The sequence below is a fragment of the Heterodontus francisci genome, chromosome 10 (assembly GCF_036365525.1).
Source record: "Heterodontus francisci isolate sHetFra1 chromosome 10, sHetFra1.hap1, whole genome shotgun sequence".
In the NCBI taxonomy this organism is placed as follows: Eukaryota; Metazoa; Chordata; class Chondrichthyes; order Heterodontiformes; family Heterodontidae; genus Heterodontus; species Heterodontus francisci.
Window position 1 is genome coordinate 62,494,598 of NC_090380.1, and position 22,241 is coordinate 62,516,838.

A 22,241-nucleotide genomic window follows, 5' to 3' on the forward strand; every position below is an offset into this window, starting at 1 on the left:
TACGTACATCAGTTTGAAATGCGTCATGCAGAGATGATAGAAGAACTCAACAGTTTTCCAGATTATTTTTATATTCCTTCATCAGACTTCTCTGCTTTCATTATCCTGACAACCCTCTGAGTAATAAAAAGTTTCCTAACACTTCTTTGATCTTTTGTTGATTATCTTAAATTGATGGCTTCAAAATTTATTGACTCACAGATCAATGGAAATATTTTTTCCAACCCACCTCTAAAATTCCTTTGTAACACCGAATATTTCTGCAGCAAGGTGGAATTCCAGCAGCGTGACAGCATGTACACACGTTAAAAATAAAATGAAAAGGCTGCTGTTTTTGACATCAGAAATGGTTTTAAAATACGAGTGAGAATTAAGAACAATATTTTTATTGTAGATGCAGTTGTGCTGCTATCTATAGTGTGTCCCCTTAATAAACACAAATTTGTAGTTTCAGTCGGAGCTACATATTCTGTCATCTATTGAAGAAAACCAATGGGTTTCTAGGAAACCTATACCATTTTCGGTGAATAACCCAACTTCATAAGTGCTTATAGTTTACCCCATAGGACACAATCCTATTCCTTTCATGCACAGGTTTAAGTTTAGGGTCACAGGAAGCTGACTTTTGCAGGTATCTTAAGTAAAAACATATTGAAAAATAGGGATGTTAAAAATAAAAGCCAGAAAAACACGAAGCTACAAAAAGATAAATTCGAAAGAGGATGAAAGAAAATTACCAAAACACATAAAGGGTAATAAACGGCTTTGAATAGGAACATTAGTAGCAAGAGGTTAATCAAGGTGAAGATAGTCAAGGGAGGGATGTAACCAGTAAGAGATGAAGAAGGCAAGCTAATCAGATAGAATGGGGGAAAGGCACAAATATATAAAAACTTTGTCTCACTTTACACACAGGATTTAAAAGGAATGAAAGTGAGGATTTATAGTAATGAAAACAGACATTAGAAGTTAAGATTATTTTCACTAAAGCTGAGAAGGTTGAAGGGAGACCTGATAAAGATTTTCAAGATGGCAAAGGAATACGTAATGATGGATGATTTCCATTCATTAGTAGGAGGTAATGTGAGTTCACAAATTTAAGATTACCACAAAAATAATTGGAGATGTTGCCATTTCTGATTCAAGCCATAGGCTCATACTGGAAATTTAAATCCATGAGTGGAAAATGCCTCACAAGTATTGCGGATTGTAAATAATTATATGTACATTTAATGATTTTCTTTTCTAAGCATTGGATTTTTTTAATAAAAGCAAAATACTGCAGATGCTGGAAATCTGAAATAAAAACAAGAAATGCTGGAAATACTCAGGTCTGGCAGCATCTATGGAGAGAGAAGCAGAGTTAATGTTTCAGGTCAGTGACCCTTCAGCAGGTCTGGCAGCATCTGTGGAGAGAGAAGCAGAGTTAACATTTCAGGTCAGTGACCCTTCTTCAGAACAATGGTCACTGACCTGAAACGTTCACTCTGCTTCTCTCTCCATAGATGCTGCCAGACCTGCTGAGTATTTCCAGCATTTCTTGTTTTTATTGGATTTTTTTAAACATTTGTTGTAAGTATTATCTTTATTCATTAAATTGAGTGAAAAATGAAAATGGTCGCACTACATCCACAGGTAAGTTTATTCTGGCAGTGTTGGTATTTGTGTACCTGCACTGGGGAGAGGAAATGTTTATTTGTTTATTTGCTAGCAGCAGTGGCCAAGAAAAACATTATCTTCCAGGTGTAATGAGTTCTTTATGTTGTCTAATGCAACATAAATGAGATGTGTGGTGTCCAGTTTGCTGAAGATCTCAAACATGTTTATTAACAGCTAAACTGTTATACACAGAACAAACTATTTACAGAACCTTTGTCTGGGTGTGACAGTTGCAGATTGGCTCTGGCTTTGAGTCACATGACTACACCCTGGTACTTAGCTCAGTAGCATACTGAGTTCTTAAAGGGACATCATTCTTAAGACAATCATACGACACCAGGAACAAATAGAAAAAAACATAGTTCACTATCCCTGAGTACATCAGTTACTAACTTTCACCACATTTTCTAATACATCATGAACAATGCCAAAGGAGATGAACTAGAATAAATATGTGTGTATGTAAACATTTAACAAAAAAAATAAAGAAAGTACCTGATGCCTGCATATTCAGAAGGTAAAGAAATACTGGCAAGCTGGCTGTGCAAAGATCTCTGCATCTATGGCTTCTGGCTCCACTTAGTAACTGCAAAGGAGCTTGCAAAACTGGAAGCTAAATATTTCTGTCTATGTTTGCCCTCTCTACTTGAAAAATTGGGGTTTATATATATTCTAGTGCAGAAAAGGAGTTACTTGGTGAAGTAGACTAGAGTCCAACTGATTAAAAAGATTAGATGCGGTGCGTAAAGAGTACAACATAAAAAAGGTGATGGAGGGATACACAAACTATGTTTAAGTTGTTGAGGGACAGCAACTTACCCCAGGATAATTGGTAACTAAAATGTTTCAGTTCTATACCAAGGACATAATGACGATGACAGACAATAGAGTGGGTTCTGACCTGTTTGATACCTGCCAATGATAGCACTGACATCAAAAGAGGCATAGCAGATGTTGAGTTCCTCAAACACTGGGCTCGTTCTTCCCTCAGCAACCTTACCATTTGCACTTGAGAGAACAAAAGTAGAACCTATTAATGAGATCATTTACAACTGTGACGGGCATCTGTGCCAAACCCATTTTTGGCTTCACAAAACATCCACAGACAGTAGAATTGCTGGATAGCAATCAAAAATGGATATTTAGGCTGATTCGCCAAGTATAGTACATCCAGCCAAGATTGGCTAACTCACCTTATGTATTAAACCTGGGACCTTCCTAATTTATATAGCTTAGCTATTCACTGATACTATTATAAGCAATAGGGATCAGGCAACTGTTGTATTCATACATTGCCCTTTTATTGAACACTTCTATATTTTTCAGATCATTAAACCATAAGGTAGTCAGCTGGTAAAGCACTTTGCAGCTACACATCTTGGTGAGATACAGTTTGTGAATATAGTTTTCCAAATGAAATCTATGAGCTCTTGCCATGTTCATCTGTCAAACGTCTTACGTTAAAATATAAGTTCACCTTGAGGCACTGATGCCCGTGGCTTATACAAAGCTGCTGTGCTTTATCTATGTTATAGTGAATTCTGTCATGTATACAGCATTTACCAGAATAGAAACATAATCAGTCCATATTTAGCTATTGGCCATCTGATAACGTACAACCTAGGGATAGAATCAAATAATTTTACCACACCGAAATAGGTTGCTTGTGCCATCTAATCTTGAATATCTTCAAATGAGCCACTTAATCTAATTCCATTCCCCAGCTTAATCTAATTCCATTCCCCAGCTTGTACCCCATGCTATTTAATGTTGCTCTTTATCAAGCAACTATTTATTTTCCTCTTAAAAGAATTTATGGACTCTGTTTCAACAGTGGATTGTGGTGGAGAATTCCAATTCCAACCATTCTTAACAGCAACACAACTTACATTTATCCAACACATGTAATGTCGTAAAATGTTCCAAGGTGCTTAACAAGAGTGATAACAATAAAAACATCTTTGACATCAAGCCACAGAAGGAGACACCAGGACCAATGACCAAAAGCTTTTTCAAAAAGAGAGGTTTTAAGGAATATCTTAAAAGAAGAGAGAGTGGTAGAGAGGTGGGGAGGCTTGGGAAGGGAATTCCAGAGCTTAGGGTCAAGTCAGCTGAAAGCGTGGCTGCCAATGGTGGAGCAATTAAAATCGGGGATGCACTGGAGGCTAGAATTGAAGCAGGGGTCAGCAACATGTCCATACATGAACACCAGTGTCCATGGTTAAAAAAAAGTTTGAAGTCCATGACTGGTAATTTCAGGGAAGAGAAATTTCCCATTGGCTTCTTCTTTCCAACCAGATCGGCTTAAAAGAAAAATCATACTGTCCGTTTCACAGCTGAATTGGAATTTCTAAGCTTAGATTATTATCTAATGCTCATTAACACTCCTTTCCATATTCACAGCCAACAAATGCTGGGAGCAGGAACAGCAGTTTCAGAACTTCGGACAGATTTGTGGTTTTCCGGCAGGTTCTGAATTTTTTTTAACCACAAATCTATCCAAAGTTTTGAAACTGCTGTTCTTGCTCTCAGCAATGGTCAAGGGGTGGTGGGGTGGTGGCAGAGAAAGAGAGGGGTGGCAGAGAGAGAGGGAAAGTGGGGCAGAGAGAGAGAGAGCAGGGGACAGAGAGAGAGGGAAAAGAAAAAGAGAGAAGGGGGACGGAGACACAGACAGCGGGGACAACATGCGGGGGGGGGGGCGACATGGGAGTAAATGATACAGAGAGGGGAGGAACAAAACAGAGAGGGGGGAACACAGAGAGTGGGGACACAGAGAGGAAGGTGGGTGGGGAGAGAGAGTGATCAAGATCATTCCTGACAGATAGACATCTATCTGGTGTACTCCACATCACTACAAATGTGTGGGTAGACATTGACTAATTGTGCAAGCAAAGAAATGCCAGGTATCTCACTAAATTAGTGTCAAACATAGTGATGAGAAAGTAAGTCAATAAATTAGTCTTATTATTTAAAGCTTCTTCACAAAATGCACATTTGTTGTTGTTTTGATTAATAGTAGGATTAATTTGTCATGCCTTTATCTTTCCAAAATTGTTTCACCAGCCCCATATGTAAGGCAAAAATTTTAATCTGGCCCCCCCACATGAAAAGATTTCACATCCCTGCTCCAAGCCTTTAACCTTGTGTTTTAAAATAACCTAGCAGCTAGGTTATTCTCCTGATTTGGAGACCACTGCCTTTTTGTTGGCTGCCCAGTCTTCAGACACATATTACAAGCCGATGGAAAAGTTGCATAAACGTTGACCATCAGGGGCTAAATTGTCTTGTGAAAATAGCAATGTGAGAAATGGTCCGATTTCCTATTGCTGATTTTTCGAACTGCTTCACCTCAATAACCACAATAACAATTCTGTCCTTGAGTTTCATGGTTTATTGGATAAACTTGCACTCCTGACACAGTGGGTTGAATTTTATATTCCCGCCACCGAAATCGGCGGTGGGTGAAAACAATGGCGGCCCACCTGCGCGGGCTGCATGTCGCGGAGCAGCTGCGATCCTAAGCGCAGTGCCTCATTTAAATAGCCGGCGCGGTCTTCCCCCACGATCACATGGAGGGGGCGGGCTGTCTGTCCCCGGCAAATGCGTCAGCTGGCTATGCACTGGCACTGACGCCATTTTTAAAGGCTTTTGAGCCCTACCATTAAATTTAAATATTTAAAGCATAAGTGAATAAAAAAATTAAAGACATTTAGTTTGCCCCTCTCCCACCCCCCCCCCCAACCATAGCAATGAAATTGATTACTTGCCCTCCCCGCCCCCACAGAACGCTTACCTTGTCCACCTGACCTCCCCCCCGCAAAGTGCATAAACTTTAACCTAAGGCCCTTCCCACCATTTCCTACACCAATGAGGTTACTTTGACCCTGTTCCTCCCCACCCCCGTACTGAGAAACTTACCTCCTCCACCCTCCCCACAAGCGTTCCGCCTCATTTTCCTAGACGGGGATCCGAAGGGGCGGGAGTGCTGGCCAGTGGCAGAAAGATTGCACCAGGATGGAAGGCGGCGGCGTAAGTATAATTAATGCATTCATTTAACTTTATTTGAATATGTAAATGGAGGTCCCGTCGCTGAGCAGTGGGGGGGCTGCCACGAGGCCTCGCCTCCGCCAGCAATATCGGGCCACATCAGGGTGTGTGGCGGCCCTCTCCTGGAGGCATTTTCCGGCCCCCTCCACTCCCCTCCCCTCCACACCCCTCCCCTCCCCCTTCCATGAACCCCAATGTCAGGGGGTCTGTAAATTCCAGTCCTGTGCGTATCCACAGAGGTCATCCAACAAGGTCCATCTACCACCCCGTGGTATTCTGTCAACAGAAGTAATTTGCATTGGCATTGCATACTATTTTACTTCCTTTCTAGCTAGCTTATACAGTTGTGCTGCTCTCCGTTGATGTTTGTATGCTTAGTTACATTATAGGGAGAAATGTGTTTTAAATTGGACTGTGTTTTGATGGCATTAAATACACTTCATATACAAATTAATTGCCCCATCCCCGTGGCTGAGTCAATAATTTTGTCAAATGTCCATATGTGCAACATGGTGCCTATTCCTAGTGCAGAGATCTCAATGGCTTGTACGGCTGGAGGAGGCTACAGAAATGGGGAGGGGCAAGGCCATGGAGGGATTTGAAAACAAGGATGAGGATTTTAAAATTGAGGTGTTGTTAGAAAGTGCGCCAGTAAAGATCAGTAAACACAGGGCTGCTTGTTGAATGAGACTTAGCCCAAGTTAAGCTGCGGGCAGCAGAATTTTGGATGAGCACATGTTTATGTAGGGTGGAAGATGGGATGTTAGCCAGGAGAGCATTGGATTAATTAAGTCTGGAGGTAACATAGGCATGGATAAGGTGAAGTGTAAAACAATTTTATCTAACTTTCCCTTTATTTCTTTTTGTGATTATCATAAGGTTATGCTCACTCTACTGTCTTGCTGGTTACTGGAAATAATGTCACTATTTGATCTACTGTAATGCTTCACAATCTTGAAATCCTCTATCAGGTCACCCTTTAACCTTCACAGTTCTAGTGAAAGAAGGCCAGGAGATAAGAACATAAGAAATAGGAGCAGGAGTAGGCCATTCAACCCTTCGAGCCTGCTCTGCCATTCAGTGAGATCATGGCCGGTCTTCTACTTCAACACCATTTTCCTGCACTATTCCCGTATCCCTATATTTCAAGTCCCTCCTCATAAGGGTAATCTCTCATCCCCAGCAACATCCTAGACAATCTGTGCTGCAATTTTTTGAATTCATATGTCTTCCCTTATAATCAGGAAGTCTAAAACTGTCGACAGTACTTTAGCTGTGACCTTAGTAAAACCTGTACAAGTTCAAAACCACTTCTTGATTTTTATTCTATGCCTCCACATGCAAAACATTTTTAATGGATTTACCTCACTTGTGCTGCCATCCTTAATGACCAGTGTATCTGTACACAAAGGTCTCTATGCTCTTAACCATCATTTAAAAGCTTACATTTTAAAGTATATTTTATCTAACATATTGCCTTATGATATGTACAAATTTAAACTTATGCACAGTATAAAAGACTAAATCTGGGCAAAGCCTACCTGATGAATACCAATTTTGACTTTTATAATAGATGTTTGTTCACTTGTGTTTGTTGGAGACTACAGAATGGCAACAAATTATGGCTTATGTTTAGGACTACAATTCTCATTCCTTTCCCTTGACTTGAAGATTCTGTCCATCATTTGGCTGGAATCCAAATTGATATAAAAATGTAAGTGTTTTTTTATAGTTACATTACTCATTCCACAGGTTGCCAATGATTTTAAGAAGGGAAGTCCATTGCTTAAGGTCCAGACATTTGAAGGCATGACCACTAAGTTGGGATGAAGGAAATCAGGGATATAGAAAGGAGGATTGGAGGAATGCAGAGTTTTTGGTGGGTTGCAAATCTAGAGGAGCTTACATAGATAGGGTGGGGCAAGGTCCTGGAGGGATTTGAACATGATGAGAATTTAAAAATCGGGACATGACAGGACAAATACACAATGTAAGTCAATAAACACGGGTGATGGGTGAACGGGACTTGATGTGATTTAGGATGCAGGCAGCAGAATTTTGGATGAGCTGAGTTTACAGAGGGTGGAAGATGTAAGGCTAGCCAGGAGAATGTTGGTGTGGTTGAGTTTGGAGGTAGCAAACGCACAGATAAGGGTTTCAACAGCAATAAAACAGAAAGCGAAATAATGTACTTTCCACAAAAATTAAAATCTTCTGAATTTCCTTCCAAAGTGAAGAAATCAGACCAACCTGGGCTAAGTGTAACATGTGCCATCTGTGAACCAAGGATGCAACTCAGCCACTTCTCATCCAACTACATGAAATGGGGGTGAAAGGGAAGAACTAGTAAACATCACCAGTACAGCGAGAGCATAATGTGCTGATTCTAGGATATTCATTGTTCTCTGACTGTATTCATAACTTGAAGAAAATGCGAACGTGTCTGAACAGACAAACCTACCCAGCTGAACTGGCAAACTGCTTCCTGTGCTTCTGTTTGAAGGTGCTGGCACAAAGGAAAAATAATTCTCTTAATTGTCAGAATAGCCAGATGGCCAAAAGATACATTTGAAAATATTTGGTGCACATACAGATGCACTTCCATTCCTGGGAAGGATTTGTGAATAGCTGCTACTTGGATCAATTGCAAAAAAGAAATGCAGTATTTTCTGTATGTGTTAGTAAGAGAAAACCATACTTATATATATTTCAGTTTAACACAATAGATCAGTGTGCAAAGATCAGCAATTCTAACCAAGGGACGGGAAAAGAAATCAGAAAATAATTATCATTCAATATGAACTTAGATCAATGTCATAGAAATAATCCAAATTATGCATTTTAATGCAGTAAGTTGCCGAATTTGTTGGTACCCCTCAACCCTGCTGAGAATTTTGCCCTTCGAACTTCTTTTCAGATGTTTTATTTAAAAACAACACAGGCGAGAGTTCATTTCATGCTTTGGTCTGCATCTGTGTCTCATCATTTTGTTCTTGGTGGGGTTGGAAACACTATTATTGATTGATTGAACTTGCACAAGGTGTTTTTAAGTTTTACTTAATGTGTGATTTGCTATTTCTGTGACACAGTTTTATGCACAAACACATCTGTTTACAATACATATTAAATAACTTGATTAAAAAAGCCTGCATCAGCAGAGCATGATATTAATTTGAATCCATTGTGAATGTTCCAAGGAGCTGTGTCCCTGCACCTTGACCTTTTATATCAAGTAGTTAAAAATAAAGATATATTTTTAGCAACAATTAGTCCTAATTGAAGGAATGTTTTATTCTCTTGACTAATGTCCATAGGGAGCTAAACTCAAACAGCGCAAACTCCTTCCATTTTACGATTATTAACATAAGAAGGAGGAGCTCGTCATTCTGGACTGATTTCTGAATTGTAAAAGAGGAATGTTTTTTAAAAGAAATGTGCTATCCCATCCCTAATTTTTAAATTGTGTGTGTTCCATTTGAATTTTTCTAACCGTTTTACCTTTAATATATTTTGTTTCTTTTGCCAGTTTTTACTGACTTGGACAGTAGTGCAGATCTGACACATTTTAACTTAACGGCTGAGATACTTAAATCAGGGCAGACACTGAAAATGGATCTTTCCACCCAGTCCTTGCAAGTATTTTGTGACAGCTTTTCACAGCTGTGCTTTGAAGACACAGAAGGAAATTGTGTACTACTTTTGACACTAGTGGGTACCCTTGTATAAAAATGTCAGATAGGTGATTTCACCTGCAGAACTGGTCAAGCATGTAACCTATTGCCAGGACTCTTTGGATACTCCAATATCATATCTACAGTGTTACTTACAGGTACATGATGACTTGGGAATCTCCAACTCTTATTAGATGTTATTATACATCCACAATTCTAAAGCATTCTGAAAGCGCAGAGGTCTTAGAGTCATAGTCAGATACAGCACTGAAACAGGCCCTTTGGCCCACCGAGTCTGTGCTGACCATCAACCACCCATTTTATGCTAATCCTATATTAATTCCATTTTTCCCTCTCACATCCCCCCCTTCCCTCAATTCTCCTACCATCTACCTACACTAGGGGCAATTTTTTACAATGGCCAATTTACCTATCAACCCACAAGTCTTTGGCATGTGGGAGGAAACCAGAGCACCCAGAGGGGCCCCACACAGTCACAGGGAGAACTTACAAACTCCACACAGGCTGTACCCAGAACCGAACCCGGGTCACTGGAACTGTGAGGGTGCGGTGCTTGCCACTGTGCCGCCCTTAAAGTTGATTGATTTAAACTTAGTGAAATTGACCTGAAAATAACAAGAGATGGTCTAGCTTTAACATACTGTTGTACTTTTTCTATCCCTAGGACCTCCTTCTACCCCTCGAAATGTCATTTTCAACATTAATGATTCATCTCTAATCCTTGAGTGGAGTCCACCAGTCGACACAGGGGGACGGAAAGATCTCACCTACAATGTCATCTGTAAGATGTGTGGCTTAGGCCATAAGAAGTGCTCGCTCTGTGGGGGAGGCATGCGTTTTTTACCTCGCAACACAGGCCTGACCAATACCTCAGTGACTATTGTTGACTTTCTTGCCCACATGAACTACACGTTTGAGATTGAGTCAGTAAATGGGGTCTCCAGCGAGAGCATGGTTCCCAGGCAGTTCGCTATTCTCACCATCATCACTAATCAAGCCGGTAAGCCACCTTTTGTGCCTATCCCATTTGTAGCATTAGTTCCAAGACTAATTGTCACTTTGCCATGCTGTGGTTGTAGGTTTTAGTCTCAGAGCAAACTACAGTATCTAACAGAAGTAACTGGGATCCGTTTCACTTGGTTTTTGGGTGTTGCTCAAGCCTGATGGTCTAACCCTCAAAGCAAAAAATTAAGACTATGTACTAACCATTGAATTGAAAAATGCTGATCATGTGCTCAAACTGCATAACCCAAGAATAACTGAGTTGCAAGTAATATTGAAATTGATTATTGTGAAGTAGCAATTGCAAATGTTTCATGTGGTGTAGCTGTATCCCATTCCTAACAGCACAGCTGGATCTAACTTTAAAACCAAAGTATTTAGAGATGATAACTTTTTCTATTACTTCATTAAAAATGGTTATAATTCTATCATATACAATTCTATAACATATACAATGTCAACCATAGTTCAGTGGGTAGTGTTCTTGCCTCTGAATCAGAAGGTTCAAGTCCCACTCCAGAATTTTAGTCAATCAATGTTGACACTCCAGTGCAGTACAGAGGGAGTATTGCACTGTCAGAGGGGCCATCTTTTAGATGAGACATTAAACCGAGGTTGCATCTGCACTCTCAGGTGGATGTAAAAGATCACATGGCACTATTTCAAAGAAGAGTGGGGAAGTTATCCCCGGTGTTCTGGCAAATATTTCTTCCTCAACATCACAAAAACAGATTATCTGGTCAGTATCACATTGCTGTTTGTGGGAGCTTGCTGCATGCAAATTGGCTGCTGTATTTCCTACATTACAATAACGACTACTCTTTAAAAGTACTTCATTGGCTGTAAAGTGCTTTGGGACTTCCTGCGGTTGTAAAAGGCAAGTCTTTTTTAAACTTAGATTATTACTGGTAATAATTACTGGTAATTACTGGAGATTTCTGACTCCTATTAATTGATACAATCAGATTGTAAGTAAAGGGATTGATTTGAGCCAGGAGCTAACCTATCCTATCATCCTTAGTACATTATGTTAATCTATTTCTCAGGATATAGATTTCCTGAAGTTTGCCAGGGAGATTGTATTTCTAATGTCAAATTTTGTTTCTTTCCCTCTTTCTCTCATTATCAGCATGATTCAGTTGGCAGCACTCGTCCCTCTGAGTGAGAAGGCTGTGGGTTCAAGCTTCACTGCAGACTTGAGCACACAATGTAGGCTTACAGTTCAGTACAGTAGTGAGGGTGTGCAGCATTTAGAGGATGCTGCCTTTCAGATTAGACATGAAACCGAAGTCATGTGGACATAATGGATTCCAAGGCACTATTCAAAGAAGAGTAGGATATTCTCCTAGCAATCTGGCCAATATTGATCCCTCAAGCAACATGACAGAACACAACACAGATTAAATAATCATTTATCTCATTTGTGGAACCTTGCTGAGTGAAAATTGTCTTCCAGACTAATCTACAAAGCAATGATTAGACGTCAAAAAAGCAATTAATTTGGTGCGAAGAATTTGGGATGGAGTTAGGTGCTGTATACATGCAAGTTTATACTTTTTTATAATCTTTTCTATTCACGTTCATAAAAATTTCAGATTTCCAAGAACAAATATAGATATATGAAAGTGAGTTAGAAAGTTATAAACATTTGATTGGCATTATAAGCCACTATAATTAAACTCGATCCATTTATGACCACCATACTCTTGTCTAATCCCAAGTATCTGTTTTTCTTTTACATCTTTTGTTTTGAAACCATGCTACTCTGTTTCAGAGGTCTGACTGATAATGTGCATTATTTCCAGTTGTGATAATTACAAAATTATTGAGTAGTATTGATAAAAGGTATTGATGATTTAGATGTATTATTGATCCCATGATTTATAGTGCAAGTCATTACTGGACTAAAGGTACTGAACACTCAGCCTATGCTTGAGCTGCTGTATCAGGCAGGCTAATGGAATGCTATTCTTTATTACGAGAGGAATTGAAAATAAAAGTAAGGATGTTATGCTTCAGTTATACAGGGTATTGGTGAGACCATATCTTGAATACTGTTCTCAGTTTTGGTCTCCTTATTTAAGGAAGGGTGTAAATGCGTTGGAGGCAGTTCAGAGGAGGTTTACTAGATTGATATCTGAAATGAGCGGGTTGTCTTACGAGGAAAGGTTGGACAGACTGGGCTTATTTTCACTGGAGTTTAGAAGAGTGAGGGGAGACTGGATTGAAGTATATAAGATCCTGAACGGTCTTGACGAGGTGGATGTGAAAAGGATGTTTCCTCTTGTGGGTAAGTCCAAAACTAGGAGGCACTGTTTTAAAATTAGGGATTGTCCTTTTAGGACAGAGAACTATTTTCTCTCAGAGGGTTGTGGGACTTTGGAATTCTCTGCCTTAGAAGGTGTTGAAGGCGGGGTCATTGAATATTTTTAAGGCAGAGATAGATAGATGCTTGTTTGGCAAGAGAATCAAAGGTTATAAGGGGGTAGACTGGAGTGTGGAATTCGAAACACAAACAGATGAGCCAAGATCTTATTGAATGGGGGAGCAGGCTCAAGGGACTGACAGGCCTACTTCTGCTCTTAATTTATATGTCCGTATGTTGCTTTCATATCTAAACCATATGTTAGAGATTTGTGTGTCTACAACTTTCTTGTCTCTTCCCTCTTTTATTATTAGAGTGATAGTATGACAGGGAGAATTTTAACCTGGAGGAGCGCCTGGATTTGCATGTGGGGAGAGGGTTAAATCTGGAAAAAATGTGAGCATGTTGGGTAACCAACTCCAAGCAACTTCCACATTTAACTTGAACTCATTAGGCTGGTTGCGCACAACCCGCTGAGGAGAGGCAGGTTGCTTATTGACATATGATGATTGCTCTATTGGAGCAATATGTCAACACAGTTTTAAGTTTAACATTGCATTCACGGGTTTCCCAGGCTTCCTGAAACTCACCATTGAAAGTAAGGCAGAATATCAAAAGAAGGGGCTGATTAAAACTCATGGAAGAACTGCAATAAATACTGACTACGCACAGTTGCTGGGACAGTACTCTTCTTGAGAGTTTACTTTCTATACTTTGGGTGATTTCTGAATTACATCAGGATGGGTTGTGTCTTAGATTGAAACTCAGACAAGGAGCAATATGACCTGTACCAGCCTGCTATTAAGAGCCCAGCAACAGATGGGTGCAGCTCATCGAAAGCATTACCCATGACACAGGGTGTACAAGCAGAGGCTGAGCTTCCTTGACATGTTGGAACAGCAGTGCTTCAGGCAGCTCCCATTGTCACATCAGGTGGTGGCAGACATCTGCCGCCTCCTAGAAGATGATCTTCTCTGTTCTGGAACTGGTGGCTGCGTTGTGACTGTCAAAGTCATCACTGCCCTCAACTGTTTTGTCTCCAGATCCTGCCAGGGCTCTGTTCATGTCTATGTTCTGTTAATGGACGTGAAGTACCTAGTAGTTGAAGGTAATAAGGTAAACAGGTGTTGGATGTTGATAAGTTAATTGTATTTAAATGTGTATATGCAAAGAAGAGCCAGCCAGCACTGGCTGGTTGTTGCTCGGAGTGGAGAAGTAAGTTCTGTGACAAGCAATAAACAATCTCCACCAAAGCATCCTAGTCTCAGTGTATTCTTCACAAACAGGCTTGGAGGTTTCTCTAACAGGCTGTGTTGGAGACATATCCAGGAACTCCCATTCGGCAACCCACAAATCCATCACAGAATCGTTACAGTGCAGAAGGAGGCCATTCGGCCCATTGTGACCGCACTGGCTGTCACATAACACAGGTGACTGATGGCTTGTCTGCCAAGACCAGCAATTATGTGATTGTCGCCTGAGATGACACCACCCAGAATGAGCAGGTGCTCGGATTTGCACCTCTGGTTGGCTTCTCACAGGTGCAGGTTGTTATACGACTGCACACACATGGCAATCCCTGAACCCCAGACTAACCAGGAGCATTCATGGACCACAAGGGCTTCCACTCCATCAATGTGCAGCTGGTGTGCAATCACAAAGATATTTCTGTAGGTGTATGCAAGATACCCAGGGAAATGCCATGATGATGTTGTCCTGTGGCAGTCCAAGCTCCCCAACCTCCTTGGACATGCAAACACACTTGAGGGGTAGCTCTAGGAGATAAGGGGTACCCACGTCAAACTTGGCTGATGACACCCATCAGAAATCTGATCAGTGAAGCCTAACAGCACTGCAGTTAATGCCAAATGACCACCATATATGTAATCAAACAAGCCATCAGCATGTTGAAGATGTGCTTCATGTGCCTGGACAGATCTGAAGGTGTCCTTCAGAATGCACCAACCAGGATCTCCATAATGGTTCTGGTGTGCTGCACTCTGTACATTGTTCAAAAGCAAGGTTTGAATTTGCAGGAGGAACAAGGCACAGAGCGCACATTGTCAGTAGACGATTCAATGCAGCAGAACAATGAAGATGATGAGGGCAATTCTGCACAGCTGCTCACGTTGCTGCCTGGGATGCCCTTATTAATACAAGGTTTATTTAGGCTGCACCAGTGGACCAATCTGATGTATACATGCAAAGGTCCCTCTTCCTCTTGCAGGGAAACCAGGTTTGGGAATTGAATATCCAAGGGTACTCAGTATTTCGGAAGGATAGACAGGAAGGAAAAGGAGGTGGTGTAGCTTTGTTAGTGAAGGAAGAGATCAGTGCTGTAGTGAGAAACGATATAGGCACTGGAGATCAAGGCGTAGAATCAGTCTGGGTAGAAATAAGAAATAACAAGGGAAAGAACTCACTGGTGGGAGTAATCTATAGGTCCCCAAACAGTAGTTCTGCAGTGGGGCACAGTCTCAACCAGGAAATACTAGGGGCTTGTAAGAAAGGTATAGCAATAATCATGGGTGATTTTAATATGCATATAGACTGGATTAGTCAAATTGGCAAGGGTAGCCTCAAGGAAGAGTTCATTGAATGTATTAGAGCTTGTTTATTGGAGTAATATATCATGGAACCAACCAGGCAGCAGGCTATTCTAGATTTGGTGTTTTGTAATGAGGTGGGATTAATAAATGATCTCATTGTTAAGGATCCTCTGGGGAAAAGTGATCATAGCATGCTAGAATTTCAAATTCAGTTTGAGGGTGAGAAGCTGGAGTCCCACATGAGCGTTCTGGAGTTAAACAAAGGTAATTATATAGGCATGAGGACAGATTTGGCCCTAGTGGACTGGGCAGGAAGACTACAAGGTAGGACAGTTGACGAGCAGTGGCAAATGTTTAAGGAGATAGTCAATTTATCCCAACTAAAAAAGATTCTAGGAGGGGGAATAAACATCCATGGCTAAGCAAGGAAGTTAAGGATAACAGAAAGACAAAAACTAAGACATAATATATTGCAAAGGCCAGTGGCAGGCTGGAAGATTGGGAAACTTTTAAAGGTCAACAAAGTGTTACTAAAAAAGTAATAAAAAGAGCAAAGGTAAATTATGAAAGAAAACTAGCGCAAAATATAAAAACGGATAGTAAAAGCTTCTATAAGTATATAAAAGGGAAGAGAGTAGCTAAAATGAATGTTGGTCCTTTGGAGGATGAGACTGGGGAGTTAACAGAAGGGAACACAGAAATGGCGGAGACACTAAATCGATATTTTGCTTCAGTTTTCACAGTGGAGGACACTAGTACCATCCCAATAGTACCAGGTAATGTAGAGGTTATAGAAAGGGAGGAACTTAGAACAATCATCACCACTAGGGAAAAAGTACTGAGCAAACTAGTGGGGTTGAAGGCAGACAAGTCCCCAGGGCCTGATGGCCTACATCCTAGGGTCTTAAAGGAAGTGGCAGTGGAGATAGTGGATCCATTAGTTATAATATTCCAAAATTCTCTGGATACGGGAAAGGTTCCAGTGGATTGGAAAAAAGCTAATGTAATGCCCTTATTCAAAAAGGGAGGGAGGCAGAAAGTAGGAAACTATAGACCAGTTAGTTTAACATCTGTCGTTGGGAAATTGTTAGAATCCATTATTAAGGAAGTAATAACAGGACATTTAGAAAGTCAAATCGCAATCCATCAGAGTCAGCATGGTTTTATGAAGGGTAAATCATGTTTGACTAATTTGCTAGAGTTCTTCGAAGCTGTAACAAGCAAAGTGGATAATGGGGATCCTGTAGATGTAGTTTATCTGGACTTCCAGAAGGCATTTGATAAGGTGCTGCATACAAGGTAAGTTCACATGGGGTTAGGGACAGTTTATTGGCTTGGATAGACGATTAGCTAACCAACAGAAAACAGAGAGTCAGGATCATTGGGTCTTTTTCTGATTGGCAAGATGTGGGGTGCCACAGGGTTCGGTCCTTGGGCCCCAGCTATTTACAATCTATATAAATTACTTAGATGCAGGGATAGAAGCCAAATTTACAGATGAGACTAAAATAGGTGGGACAGTAAGTTGCAATACAGAAATAAGAAATCTACAAATGGAAATGGATAGATTAGATAAATGGGCCAAAATTTGGCAGATGATGTTTAACATGGATAAGTGTGAGGTTATCATTTTGGTCAGAATAATAGAAAGGCAAATTATTATCTAAATGGAGAGTAACTTCAGAGTGCTTCAGTGTAGAGGGATCTGGGTGTCCTCGTGCATGAATCGCAGAAAACTAGTTTGCAGGTACAGCAGGTGATAAGGAAGGCAAATTGATTTTTAGCATTTATTGCTAAAAGAATAGAGTATAAAAGTCGGGAAGTATTGCTGCAGCTGTACAAGGCATTAGTGAGACCGCACCTGGAGTATTGTGTACAATTTTGGTCCCCTTACATGAGAAAGGATGTAGTTGCATTGGAGGCAATTCAGAAGAGGTTCTCTAGATTGATTCCAGAGATGAGGGGCTTGTCTTATGAAGAGAGATTGAGCAGTTTAGGCCTTTACTCTCTGGAGTTTAGAAGAATGAGAGGAGATCTAATTGAGGTATATAAGATGATTGACAAAGTAGACATTGCCCTTGTGGGGCAATCTAGAACGAGAGGTCATAGATTTAGAATAAGGGGTAGCAGATTTAAAACAGAGATGAGGAGAAATTACTTCTCTCAAAGGGTCGTGAGTCTGTGGAATTCACTACCCCAGATTGCGATGGATGCCGGGACATTGGGTAAATTTAAGGAGGAGATAGACAGATTTTTCATTAGAAATGGGTTGAAGGGTTATGGAGAACGGGCAGGAAAGTGGAGTTGAGGCTGAGATGAGATTAGCCATGATCGTATTGAATGGCGTAGCAGGCTCGAGGGGCTGAATTGCCTACTCCTGCTCCTAGTTCTTATGTTCTTATGTTCTTCCACTCTCCCCGTTGCCACTGACACAAGGTAGTCCTGCAAACAACCAACCACCCCTTGTACAACCCTCATTGGTCCCCATCAATTCATGTCTTTTTAGCTTTGTACCATCAGCAAACTTGCATACATTATACTTGGTCCCCACATCTTAGCCATTTTAAATTGTAAATTGCTGAGGCCCAAACACTGATCTTTGTGATACCCAACTAGTTACAGCCTGCCAACCCAAAGGTGATCTGTTCATTCCTCCTCTGTTTTCTGTGCATTAGCTGATCCTCAGTCTATGTTAATATATTACCCCCAATCCTATCTGCCCTAATTCTGTGTAATAACCTCTTATGTGGCACCTTATCGAATGCTTTTTGAAAGTCCAAGTACACTACATCTACTGGTCCCGCCTTACCCATCCTGCTAGTTACAACCTCAAAATACTCTAATAGATTTCCTTTCATAAATTCATGTTGACTCTGCCCAATCATATTTTAAGTGCACTGTTACCACATCCCTAATGTGGTGCACTGATTCAAATTGAATTTTTTCAAGTCATTTCTTTGGTTACTAAATATAATTCATATTTCAACTTGTAGTGAAACAGGAACATGATTGGGAGAAAGTGTGAAATAAGGCCAATCAGCCCTTCAAGATTGTTTCTTCTAACAGGCTAAACCAATTTGCGTTTATCCAACCTAACCTGCATCTATCATCCAACGGTAAAGCCAGTGTAAAGTGCTTCCACATCACATTAATGCTGATTCTGTAGTACAAATCTGGATATGGTCTCCTTTGAGGAAGAACTGTCACTTTAAAGCAGGTTGAGCCTTTGCTCCGATTTTACATTACAACTGCTTGATGTTGATGTGAAGCAAAATTAGCACTAATTACAGTGCAAAAGCATTGTGTCTTCTGAGAGGTAAATAATCACAGCTAACACTTTGAAGGAGAACAATTTATCTGTAATTATCTAAGGTAATCAAACAAAAAACTGCAGGAATTTAGCTACTATTGAAGTTTACATGATTCATTCTTGACCAGTGTTACCATACCCAATGACATTTCCGTGATCCCAGCAGCATATTGTGTTTCTGCAGTATTTGATTACATCCACCTCTGTGTGTCCTTGTTACTGTTTGACCTGATGTTCAACCAGTTCCTTATTAAATCAGTTATTTTAGCCCCTCTGATGTCTCAGGAACTCCATCAAGTGACTTCAATGGACAAATTGAAAATGGCTACTGATTTGCTATCACTTGCTTTCTGCTGATGATAAAAGTTCAAGTTCTCCCCATTATTTCTGTACTAATAGATAATTCCATAATGTATAGGGTGCATAATCTTTAAAAGAAAATCAGGCCCACAGGCGATAGAGTTCCCTGGAAATGCTGGCACTCTAAGCTCCAAAAAAAAACCTCACATGTGGAACTTTGTCAACTGCTTTCTGAAAACCTATGTCAATTGTCATGCCCAGTAAAGGAATATCATATTCCTACTTTTAAGATACGCACTTTATTCAATGTAGATTCGTCGAAATTGACTTTTCCTTTAAAAAGAATGTGGACAATGCGCCACAAAAGATGATCACCGAAGGGTCAGATGGCCTGGCCTGTGTATTCAAAAACTGTCTCAAGAGGACAAAAGGATACATTCCAAAGATATGTCGTATATACCCATCTTGAAACCATCAAGAGACATTCCTGAATTGAATAGTTTTCTTCTGAGACAAAGAAGTAGCCACATCTTAACAGAATGATACCCATCCAGACATCAATAGATAACGATGGATTCCACATCCTGGTCCATTTTCTGGTCACACCATGGGAGAAGGCCATGTGTCAAATAGCTGAAATGTTAATATGGTGAATTGTGACCTTAAAAGGTAACCCTCTGGAGCAAGAGGGAGAGATCACAGAAACCTCACAGCGGGCAGTCCAGCCAGAGGCTGTGGAAAGATCCAGCCTAAACAAGAAGAAGCCCTGCTGCTATTCTCCACTTCTACGTGGTGCAACAGAGAACTGAAAATGACTGCCACTTCCAGTCTGAAATCTTAACCACCAAAAATCTACAACACCTCAACAAGTTGAAGACTACAAATACCCAGCCTGTACCTTTAACAGAAACTGTCCTTCAGAGAAGATTCAACAGGTTTATCATAAACCACAAACACCTACCACAACTTGAACTCTTACTCTTTACCTTCTATCTATCTTCTCTTCAGCGTGCATGTGAGAGTGAATGTGTGCGTGAGTAGTGGTGCAAATATTTTGGGGAATGAATATTGTTTAATAAATACTTAATCTATTTTAAACCTACAAGAAAGCCTGTCACTGTCTGTTTACTTGGCAAGTAAAACACTCTGGGGCTAACTCATCATTTTAAACAAAGCACAATTGAGGTCAGTTGGGAGGTGAACAGTGGGAACCACCCACACCCCTTACCGCCTGTCTGTTATCCAATTATAACCCCTGGATAATCATCCTTTGCTAGCTTATCTACCTCCTCAAGGCTTTCAGTAGATTTCTGAGGTTTGGCCTGTTGCTATCAAAATAATGCTGTGCACTACAATGATTGCTATGCTTTTCCCTATTACTAATATTAAAGACAATTCCTGATTGGCTTCTTTCTTTCAAAATCAGAATTTCAAATGCTGACCTTAAACCCTGTGATACATTAGGAATTTGCAAATTTCCTAAAAAAAAAATTAACCACAGCTTCATGTATTTGTCCAATTACAGCTACAAGAATTCTGAGTATATTTATTCCAGACATCTTGAAGATATTTTGTTTGTGAGTTTCTTTTAACACTTCCACTAATTAATGGTTTCTGCTTGTTAGAAAAGTAGATACTTAGCCACCATCCCTGAAGGTCTATTTGGGTTCCGAATGATCAAAGTGGTTCTCTTGTTTTCAGTTTTAGTGTTTTTATATTTAATTTGTAACTCAGATAGTAATCCTATGCAGTGTATAAATTCTTGGGTTATATTAATTAGATTTGAGAAATGCAAATAAAAAGCTATGAAACAAGAAGAAATTAATTAAAACATGGCTACCCAACCGGATCCTGACGGGACCCGATGACACGTGTCGGGCTTGGGTCAGGTCGCTCTTCCGGGTCCGGCATTCGGGTTCAGGTCAGGTCGGGCCGCGTTGGGCACAGTGACAGCCAGGACGTCAAGGCGGGAAACACTCCGCACTAGTCTGTAGTGAGCGATTCCATCCAAGGTAGACCACAACCTCTTCAATAAAGTTGATTATATTCCGGAGGTCGGGTCGGGCGTGGATAAAAATGAAAGGACTCTGGCCGGGTCGGGTTTCATTTGCAGACTCAAGCCGGCCTTTAATTAAAACCTCCACTAATAACGTTAACAACAGAAATACTGAACTCTAAGAGTTGATTTTACAAATCACAAGGAGGCTTCCAAACTGGTCAAAATTGGTTTGATTTGTATTTCTTCTGAAAACTTTAAATTTGGCAAAATATAGGCTTGTTCAGAATTCAGTACACTTTTTTAAATACCGAGGTACAAAACAACTTTACATCAAGGGCAGGTCCCAATAGATGGAAAGGTATAATGTTTCCAACAAGCTGTCTTTTTCTGTTTTGATTTGCTTATGTGCTAGTAGCTATTTTATTTGATGACTTAGAGGTATGCATCCAATTTCCACATTGATGCAGTTGGTCTATGTTATAGCTTATTTGCCTTCATGTCTTTGCTGATTGCCATGTAGTGGACAGTTGTTATCTTTCTTGTGGCATCAAATTCGCTATTAATAGAAGATCTGAACCAATTTCAGAATTTAGTATGACCCAATTTGGGCCATATTGGGTTAAAGTAAATGTCAGTTTGGTTCAGTTGGTAGGATTCTAGTCTCTGCATCAAAAAGTTCTGATTCAAGCCCTACATTAGGATCTGCACACACAAGCTGAGCTGACATTTCAGTATACTATTGAAAAATGCTGCATTGTTGGAGGTGCCATTGTTTGGATCAGAAATTAAACTGAAGTCCTGCCTACTTGTTTCTTTGACTCCTATTGGCAGAAAAACATTATTCAAAAAACAGCAATGAGTTGCAGCACTATCCTGGTTAAAATCAACTCCACCAAAAACATATTAACTGATCATTGCTGTTTCTGGAATTTTACTGTGTGCCAAATGTCTACTGCATTTGCTTACATAACCATAGTGATGTGATGAAAAGCTATATGATCAATTTATCTATTTATCCTTTCTTTTAAAATGAATGTAGCTGACTTGCACAGAGGAACAGAATGCTTCCTTCGGTCTCCATAATATTTTCTTTATTCTGATGTCTATTTCCCAATCAGTGTGACAGGTGAATGGTAATATACGTCCAGTGGCTCTATTCACATTGAGACAAGATGATGGCTGGATTTTGTTGTCCCACTACCGCTCTTGGCAGCAGGTACAGAAAATGGCGGCTGCCCCACACGGGACCCGCGCCACTGTGCCACCGCGGTTCTGCAGCAGACGGCCACTTAACAAACTGACAGCGGCTGCCCCCCAC

The 22,241-nt window shown here is 40.3% G+C and overlaps 1 protein-coding gene across 1 annotated transcript in view; it reads left to right on the plus strand.

The window, feature by feature from the left end:
* epha6 (eph receptor A6) overlaps positions 1-22,241 on the plus strand; it is an 888,039-nt gene that overhangs the window by 510,709 nt on the left and 355,089 nt on the right. Inside the window, exon 5 of the mRNA XM_068040607.1 lies at positions 10,063-10,398. Within this exon, the coding sequence (XP_067896708.1) occupies positions 10,063-10,398 (336 nt within the window). The remainder of the gene's footprint in view (positions 1-10,062; positions 10,399-22,241) is intronic.